Raw genomic sequence first — 10,398 nt, forward strand, 5'->3', positions numbered from 1 at the left:
AAGTTTTATGTACATTTAAATTTATCATTAAACAAAAATGTTCAGCCTCCATAATGCCTGTAATGTTATATACATCAGTGACTTTGTTGGTATATGCATTGTTGTTTTGTTTTGAATATGTTTTTACATTTTTACATCTCCCCCCTTTTCTTTTTTACAGAAAATTACCTTATGAAACTGATGAAATGAAGATTATAAAGAAAAGCGTGTCAAGAGTTATTTCCCTTGGTGATGGTATCACCATTTCCTGTGACATAAACAATTCACATTGTAACTTCAAACTGAAACATCATAAAAATCAAACTATTGGACTGCTAGGAAATAACGATGGAGAAATAGGAAATGATTTCCAGAGGCCAGAAAGTTTAGTCAGTCCAAGCGTTGACCAGTTTGTTTCTGGATATGAACTGAAGACATCCAAGTTCTGTCAGTCAACATCTACGGGTATGCTTAGTCAGGTTAAAGCTTGTGATGACATAACCCAGAATTGTATGACATTATTTACTGATGTAGATTCGCCATTGGCTGTATGTTTCGGAAAGGTGGATGTTACTCCATTTCTTGTAAGTCATAGTAGTACAACAAAACATAGACTTCTCATTGTAACAAATGAGGGGGTGAAAGGGGGCGGGGGGGGTCATACCCATATTTGATCCCCTAAAAAATCATTGAAACTTTTAAAGCAAATTTATTATTTTTATTCAAATGATTTGTGTGACAGTAACACTCTTCTAGACACAGTTCAAGTTATTTCTTTCCAGCAAAATGAACCCTAAATAGCTGACTATAAAGGTCAGGGTTATTGAATAGCATCATCAAAAAAATATTTAAGCATGATTTTTAAATTCAATTTCTTTAAGACATGGAATAGTGCTTCCTGAGAAATCATTTAAGAGGGTGGTAAAGGGTTATTTTCGTGAAACGTGTTATGCCATTTTTATTTCATGTGCAGTCGTGAAAAAAGTTCGTTATTAACCGTTTTTTTGAGAAATCGGTAAAAAGATCAACTTGCAAGAAATTTTTAATTGTTCGTTCATCGTGAAATGGCAATTTTATTTCGCGTTCTTCCGTGCAGATACCCCCCTTTACGCCCCTCATTTAAAATCCTAAAATTAGAGGTTAAGGCAACAACATAACATAAAGGAAAATTAATGTTTTAAGTATGTGCATTTGAAACGTTGTTGTGTAATGCCATTATTTTCAAATATCTTCTCTCCCCAGAGGATGCTGGACATTTCATCGTCCAAACTTTAACTTATATACAAAAGCCTGAAAAGATATGAAAATTAAAAAAAACGTACACTTGATTATTATTTTTCTTGGTTACAGAAATCATGTCAAGAAAGAGTGAAAAGTTGTATGCCAAGTGCAATATGTCCATCAGTTCATGCTTATATATCTAAGTGTGATATAGTGGGAATAACAGTAGAACCATCACAACAGCTAGGTAAGACTTGGCTTTCTTTAAATGTTTAGATTTGATAAAAACAAGGAATTATTTGAATCTGGAATAATTTTTAATTCTGGAAAATTGATGAGAAATTTATGATGAAAACTAACCCAACTAAATAGTTAGCCATGCGCGCATGGCTAAGGGGGGTTAGTTAGTTCATACTGAAATGATAGTGAAAGTGAAATTAACCTTAGCCATGCGCGCATGGCTAACCCTATTTAGTTGGGTTAGTTTTCATCATACATTTCTAATCAATTTTCCAGAATTCAAAATTATTCCAGGTTCAAATAATTCCTTGTTTAAAGCAGATTTTTTATGTGTTTCAACAAAATTTACGCACAAGAAATTTCTTCTCTTTCAATGATAGATTTATTGTTACCAAATTTATAATTAAAAATATTTTTTTCAATATTTCTCCATAGTTAGAGTGGTTTATCTGCGAAAAAAACGACTTTTGTACCTTAATTTAATACTTTTGATTCAAGTGAAGTTTTAACAGTGGTATTACAGGTTAACACAACAAATGTAAACAGGTTTTTGAAAGTGCAAGTTTGTTACCAGATTATTTTCTGAAATAGTAACTTTGTCAGGTATTATAATGGAAAATGGCCTTCAATAAAACATTACACAAAAAGTAAAGCATTTATTGATGTATAAGGAGCAACCTTATTTCAGTCAGTCATCTTTAAGGGGAGATAATTAGAAATACATAGTGATGGCAAACTGCAACATAGAGGCAGTATTACTGTTAATGCTGGCTGACATTATCGTAAGTTAATGTTTAAAAAATCAGAACAGAAGGTGTAATGGTAAAGAATTTTATTGTTTTAGATGTATGTAAACAGATTTATCAATCAACAGAGGAAATCCCATCCAAAGCCCTCTTAGATATTGTTATTGTTCTGTATAAGGAGGAAAGCAATGATTTCTGTTTACCTTGCATTGAAATACTTGTAAAATATCTGCAGACCTGTGATCAAACTGATGTAAAATTGACATTCATACAGTTTGACAGGTAAGTGAAAAACAAGCAAAAATTGAAAAAAAAAATTATAATTGAATTCTTTTATTCTAATGCAACTCCATAACATGGCTGTTGGTTTGTATTTAGCAATACAAATCTGTTTGCTTTGTTATCTCCAGATTCAGGACAGAAAGAAACTGCATTTTGTATAGAATCATAACACACGGACTTCAATCTGCTTTTAAATTTCATTTGGATAATATAACCTATTGTGATATAACACAATGGAAAATTACGATTGTAGTATAGGAGTACAGAGATACTGATACAAGGTTTGATAAAAAGGATTAGTCCCTTAACTGTAGCCAATACGTTTTGGTTTTAGATTGCTTCAGTGATTGCCTTGTGCTGAACATGCAAGAAATATTTTCAAGACTTATTTGCTTATTAAACTTCTCATACACAATTTGATTTATATATAGTTAATATTTAAATTGTTTAATCACAAATTCACTCTATTAAAGCCATACAGTTCCTCTGCATCATGTTCTCATGGAGGGTACACAACATGGATTCAGATTACATTCACAGAAGGTTGTGACAATCATCAAAGATGGACAGGTATGTATGTATACACAGTGACATCTCATCTGAGATGAACTCCAAAATGTGGTATGAGATAGTTTATCAATGGTAAATGTTGTATTGAGGGAACAATGACCATTTTAGGACATCCATCATAATTTTTTTGATACTGTCCCATAGTGCCCTTTGAGCCATGGCCCTTACTTAATGTATGTCATGCATTGCCATTTTATTCATCTTTGGTATACCTGTCAACTGACCCAATTTCAGGTAACACCCGAAAATTTACCCACTCACCTGAAATTTTACTGACATCCACCAGGGTCTCCATTTTTTACCAAAAATTACGTGTACATGGGTATATATTTTACTTTGTTTAAAACCGTTCCAAAATTATCATTTTCAAAATTTTTCTTTCAAATTTTTTAGAAGGTGTAATACCACCATTGTTTTTCCCCTATTAGTCTTTGTAAAATTTGCACTTTTCAAAAAATTATGCAGAATTTATCTTTGTTTCAAATAAAGAAATACTTGGCATGAGTAAAGTTTTATCCTGTCCAGTACTATAGACAAAATTGCAAATAACATTTCATTACATATAAGAAAATAACCATCACTGGAAGTTAACCAATCAAATTTTCAACCCTTTTTTTCCTGTGTACAAGCTTTAGTAACCATGTAACCTCAAGTTACCAAAATATTCTATAGAAACACCAAATAAAAAAATAATGGTGCTTTGAAACACCCAAGATATATGTTTATGACTCAGAATTATTTTACTGCAATGAAATGTAGGATTAATTTCCTGCAACTGTCAAATTCAAGGGAATATTTTTTTTCGACCCTTTTTAGTATGCAACCAGATGTGACATTCTATGATTTGGTGGTGTTACACCTAAAGAAGACTTTATTGTTGAATAAACTGAATGTGATTTTTTTTCCTTTGTAATACTGGTTATTTCAAGCATTACTGTCAAGTTTTGTCATGATCAGTTCAATTGTTTGAGAAAAAACCAGTATAATATTAGACGACATCTACAGCGATTCAAGCAAAATTTCTTCGAAAAATCCAAATCAAGCCGCATCATGATAGAATATAGTGTGGACCAATGGTCAAAAATTCATATCATCTGCCTACAGACAGTTGAATATGATACAAAAGATGACTCCAGGATGATAAATACCACTAACGTACCTCTTTGTTTTCATTATAAGGTCCCTTTTGCTCCGTTTATACCTCTCATTTCCTCAAAATTTCAACTTTTTAGGCCAATAAATCTAAATTTTATAATAAAAGAGTAATTGAAGTATTCAAGCTGAATGAACTATCCATATAAAAGTTTACTGACTCCATGGAGGTTTCAATAAGTCCTTATGTAAAACTTAAATTTACGCCGCGCTCCAGAGTGGGACATAAAAAGCTTCCCTTTTAGTGGATAATTTTTGTTACTGCTTCAAAAATAATTTCATTTACTTATAACTGTATATTTATTAAGGTATTACTTAGGAAACAGTTTTCTGTTATAGCAAAATATAAGATAAAGGAGAAAAAGTCAGCAAAAGCTCCCAAAACACAGAGTATGGCTTGCTCTGTCTACTAATATTCATGGTAGAGTCCTATTTCAAGGCAATTTTCTCATAAAATGTGTTTTTGAGACTCAATCCACTCAGAATATTTCATTTTTGTAATATTTCACTTAAATAGCATGAAATTTTAACAAATGAGAGTACACACAAGGTCAAAGGTGCATGTGCAGCTTCCCATAATAGGTGTAATACCACCATTGTTTTTCCCCTATTGGTATTTGTTGAATTTGCACTTTTCTAAAAAATTGTGCAGAATTTATCTTTGTTTCAAATAAAGATATACTTGGCATGAGTAAAGTTTTATCCTGTCCAGTACTATAGACAAAATTGCACATAACATTTCATTGCGTATAAGAAAATAACCATCACTGGAAGTTAACCAATCAAATTTTCACCCCTTTTTTTCCTGTGTACAAGCTTTAGTAAGTACTAACCATGTAACCTCAAGTTTCCAAAATATTCTATAGAAAAACCAAATAAAAAATAATAGTGCTTTGAACACCCAAGATATATGTTTATGACTCAGATTTTTTTTACTGCAATGAAATGTAGGATTAATTTCCTACAACTGTCAAATTCAAGGGAATATTTTTTTTCAACCCTTTTTTGTATGCAACCGGATGTGACATACTATGATTTGGTGGTATTACACCTAGAACTACCCAATTTTAATGATATTGTGACATTGGAGTACCAGAACAGTAAAAGTATGATACTTTTTTCCTTAACTTTGATCTCTTAAAGAATATAATAAATGACTAGAAAAATTAATGAAGGAAAGAGCTGTCAAATTGACAGCAAACTGGGTTTTCTGTATTTTCAATGGTGCTTTCAGGCTATTTTAATTTGCCACATCCTATGCCTATTTTCCAATCTGTCAGGGACTAGAACTCCTGAACAACAAAAATGGAAATCATCAATATTAAACTTAAACACCATTTTTTCATCAGTAGGCCCAAGAACACAGTTATTTCGTAGTGCATTTCTTTTAGACAATAAAGTCAAATTAAAAAAATCACACCTGCTCTATCTCAAAAAGATTTTTACAGTGTAGTGTACTACTATTGAGACAAATAATATCAAAATTATAGAAAAGTCTACCAGCTCTAACTCAAAATATTGACAATTCTATGTTAAGGGGGTCTAAAATTCAGTTTGACAGCTTCAGACATACTAGTTTTTGACCTTTTTTAACTGGACCAAATCACTTCTTAACATAAAGATTCAGCACCCAAATTTTTTTAACATGTAACTTCATCCCCTTACTTAATATTTCATGCAAAAAATATAAAGAAATAAATTTGGAAAGTGTATGAAAAAAAATTGCAAGTTATACACTGTCCACACTATGGACTATATTTGTAGACAACGAAAATCTAAGGACGATAACTGTGTCCTTGGACCAGTAACAACCTATTTAAAGTTTAAAAGCATTGGTCAAGTCTTTCATAAGTAAAGGCACAGAAACAAAATAAAGTGACATTTTCCTATAGATCAAGGACCATAACTCCTGAAGAGTAAAAGTGAAAACTATCAATATTTAATTTGACCTCCATTTTGTCATCAGTAACAACATATTATAATTTTAAAATCATAGGTTATTGAATGGAAACGACATGAACGGTAAAAGTGAATATCTCCAATATCAAACTTGGCCTCCACTTTGTCATTAGAATCAATATATTAAAATTTGAAAAGCAGTTGTTGAACGGTTCATAAGTTAATGCATGGAAACTGATGACAGTCTCCTGCCATACTTCTCTAATTTAGTAACTAAGTTTCCTTGTGAAAAAGTAGCACCTTCCTTTCCTAGTTCTTTAATAACAGAAATAAAGGAATACTACTTGGTATAAGATTGAATATTTGGTGTTTTTAGCAGATTAGGAAACAGAACATGTACCTTTTTTATGTTATTTTATAATGGGTTAAGCACCACTGGTATTAAGAATTTTATCAGAAAAATTGATAATTACACTGTATTTCAGGATTTATCAGAGGAGGAATACAACAATCTGAAAGACCATTATGTTGCAAACAATATTATTCTAAATATCATATCAAAGTATACAATCCTTAAATATAAAGGGTTGGTAGGGATAGACTGGGATCAGAGAATTGTATCATTTAACAGTATACTGGATGAAACAAGAGATCTTCCACAGGTAAGTTAATATGACAAAGTTAGCATACTCTGTAAGAATGTTAATTAAAATTTTTTGTTGATATTATCATATTATAGCAGCCTACAAATATGAGGGATTTGGAAACCAAAAAGATTGTCTCAGTTAAATATCTAGGTTTTGTGCAACATCAATTGTGCATTTCAGTGGTGGAACATGATTTTGATTGGACATAATTTTTTCAATAGAAAAAAATGTTAAAAATGTTTAAAAAAAGGTCAACAGGGCAAATCAATTAAATGCTTATTGAAAGATATATTTCAATAATTACCAACTTTACAATTGTTTTACTTGAAATTGAGAGTAGCAAACATAAAATCTTGCCCTCCCCCATATTTGTGCTTTTCATAGTGCTTTTGTATGCAGTCTAATGCATTTAATTGTGCTAAGCAAAGCATAGAAATTGACATAAGCTGCTGTTAAAATACCATTCTTTAAAAATACTTGAGATAGAAATATAATTCTGAATACATTAATTGGTAAAAGACAACACCAACTATCCTGTAGTTTCTGTAGAAATCTGTGAACGACTGAAATTTTCTGAAGCTAGACATATCATTAGCCCCTAATTGTACATGTTCAGATCCCTCCAAACTGGTCTTCAGTTCAGTATATGATTGAGTCTTGCTTAGGTGCACCTGATTTACTTGTAGGTTATAGTTTTTGTCTCTCACTACCCAAATATGTTTTGTGTACACCAGTTTCCTCGAGAATAAAACTGACAATCATAAAATTGTTTGATTGTTAAGAAAGTAGTCTTTTATGTTTTCATGCCAATAAGCACAATTAATAAAGAACATGCATTCACCTATTCACGAATTCACCTACATTCCAACTGACTCCATTTTTCGGAAATTGACATCTGTAACAAACATAAACTTTGAGCTACCTCTTTACAAGCAGAACCAAATACAATGAAAGTTCCAACTATGTACTGGCTTATGAAGCTCACAAAACACCTTCCAAATATAGATTTATTTTGTCTTCAAGCCATTGTTCCACTACTAAACTGTCTATTCTACTTACTAGTACACTTGGTACAATCAAAAACCTGGTAATAAATTGTTCAAATAAGGCCTTTGAAAATAGTGGAATTAATTACTTTTGGAGTGTCAAAAATTTGTTGGATATACTTGATAAATTGCATGCTTATATTGGTGTTTTGGAATCTGTTCAAAGTTTTGATTTTTCTACCCTATATACCACTTTGCCTCATAATTTTATTAAAAAAAAATTCACACACCTAATTAAATGGGCATTTAAAAAGTCAGAATGCAAATATATATGTTCAAACTCTTTTAGGTCATTTTTTAGTAACAACAAACAAAAGAACTATGTCAATTGGACCTGCTTTGAAACGATAACTGCCCTTGAATTTTTACTAAATAACCTTTTTGTTCGCTATGGAGATTCTGTATATTGTCAAGTTATCAGAATTCCAATGGGCACTAACTGTGCACCACTTATTGCGGACCTGTTTCTGTATTGTTATGAGTTACAATTTATGACTAAAATCAGCAAAGACCCATCGAAACAACATCTGATACAAAAATTTAATAACACTTTTAGATATTTGGATGATATATTGGCTCTCAATAATGAAGACTTCAGTATGTACACTAAAGAGATTTATCCTGCTGAACTGACTTTAAATAAAGCTAATACTAACAATGAACACTGCCCTTTCCTGGATCTTATATCTATATCTTTAACGGGAAGCTTAATACCAAAATTTATGATAAAAGAGGTGATTTTTCATTTCCTATTGTTAATTATCCATTTTTAGATGGTGACGTTCCCTTGTCACCATCTTATGGTGTTTATATATCTCAACTTGTTCAATTCACTTATGTATATAACAATGTATTTGATTTTAAAGAAAGAAATCTCTGTATTACTGAAAAATTATTACACCAGGGTTTTCAATATCACAAACTAGTCAAAACATTTACTAAATTTTATCATCATACCAGGACATCAGTCGTAAATATAAATCAACATGCAGACATCTTATACATTCAGGTATTTCACATCCAATCTTTTATGGTAATATTCTATAAAAAGCACAAAAATGTCGGCATTCACCTCAAAAGCTATCCAGAAGAGGGATTGTGCTTGATTTTCATATGATGAAGACATAATCTTTCAATCAGTTTAATTGAGTTCTGGAGCTGGCATGTCAGTAACTGCTAGTACTGTAAATTCAGAAATTATTGCGAGGTTTTTATAAATGCGAATAACGTGAATACTTGAGTATCGCAATAATAAAAAGTTGCATTCTGATATCAAATACATATATCTGTATGTAGCTTTTCCGAAATTTGCAATAGTTAAACTCGCATTTTTGTTAATTTTTCAAAAATCGCAACAATAAATGCATGCAATAATTTCTGAATTTAAAGTAGTCCTTTGTTAATTTATGTATCATTGTCATTTTGCTTAGTTTCTTTTGTTACCTATTCTGACATCAGACTCAGACTTCTTTTAAACTGAGTTTTACTGTGCGTATTGCTGTGTGTTTGTTTTTTCTACATTGGCTAGAGGTATAGGGGGAGGGTTGAGATCTCACAAAACATGTTAAACCCCGCCGCATTTTTGCGCCTGTCCCAAGTCAGGAGCCTCTGGCCTTTGTTAGTCTTGTATGTTTTTTTATGCCCCACCTAGGGGCATTATGTTTTTCGGTCTGTGTGTCCGTTTGTTTGTCCGTCCGTCTGTCCCGCTTCAGGATAAGGTTTTTGGTCAAGGTAGTTTTTGATGAAGTTGAAGTCCAATCAGCTTGAAACTTTGTACACATGTTTCTTATGATATGATCTTTCTAATTTTAATGCCAAATTAGAGTTTTGACCCCAATTTCACGGTCCACTGAACATAGAAAATGATAGTGTGAGTGGGGCATCCGTGTACTATGGACACATTCTTGTTAATTTTAGTTTATTTATATGTTTTGGAGTTTAGTGTGACGTCCATTTTCACTGAACTAGTACACATTTTTGTTTAGGGGCCAGCTGAAGCCCTCCTCTGCTTAAATTTTCTCGCTGTGTTGAAGACCCATTGGTGGCCTTCGGCTGTTTTCTGCTCTTTGGTCGGGTTGTTGTGTCTTTGACACATTCCCCATTTCCATTCTCAATTTTATTGTCATTCATTGTATTCCTATGAAAAAAATGTAGTTGGATAGACTGTACTTTAATGTGATGAATTAAAACACAAAATCTCTTCTTTTCCTTTTTATTGCAGGATTTCATCATAAAACTAATGTCTACAACAAAAGGAACTTTATTTAATTTAATGTTACTGCAGAAGGACAGAAAGACGAGAATGGTTGGACTAATTCATCATATTTGTCAGACTCAAGCTTACTTTAATAAGAACTGCTAAGAGGTGCTTGTTTGGAAAAATAATGTTATCCAGAGAATTGTATATTTTGTTGTTTAATTTGTACATTGATTGTTGATTTTTTTATGAACTTGATCAGTTTTGTATTAAATATCTCATTGAGTTTTAAAAAGCAGTGGTGATTAACAATCTCACTTTAGATCATGGTTTCTCTTAGATATCATGAACACTATAAAGAGACACAAACTTAAAGATATGACTTTAGTTCATTAATCTTTGAAATACAATGGAATACT

General features: G+C 31.7%; 1 protein-coding gene across 1 annotated transcript in view; it reads left to right on the top strand.

Annotated features, from left to right (window-relative positions):
* The window catches only part of LOC127738499 (uncharacterized), a 76,932-nt gene extending 66,658 nt beyond the window's left edge, over positions 1 to 10,274 (top strand). The window contains exons 36-41 of the mRNA XM_052249789.1: positions 161 to 563; positions 1,330 to 1,447; positions 2,285 to 2,468; positions 2,942 to 3,038; positions 6,575 to 6,751; positions 10,004 to 10,274. Of these exons, the coding sequence (XP_052105749.1) occupies positions 161 to 563; positions 1,330 to 1,447; positions 2,285 to 2,468; positions 2,942 to 3,038; positions 6,575 to 6,751; positions 10,004 to 10,144 (1,120 nt within the window). The 3' untranslated portion in view covers positions 10,145 to 10,274. The remainder of the gene's footprint in view (positions 1 to 160; positions 564 to 1,329; positions 1,448 to 2,284; positions 2,469 to 2,941; positions 3,039 to 6,574; positions 6,752 to 10,003) is intronic.
* The last annotated feature ends 124 nt before the right edge of the window (positions 10,275 to 10,398 follow it).

The sequence above is a fragment of the Mytilus californianus genome, unplaced genomic scaffold (assembly GCF_021869535.1).
Source record: "Mytilus californianus isolate M0D057914Y unplaced genomic scaffold, xbMytCali1.0.p SCAF_1, whole genome shotgun sequence".
NCBI lineage: Eukaryota > Metazoa > Mollusca > Bivalvia > Mytilida > Mytilidae > Mytilus > Mytilus californianus.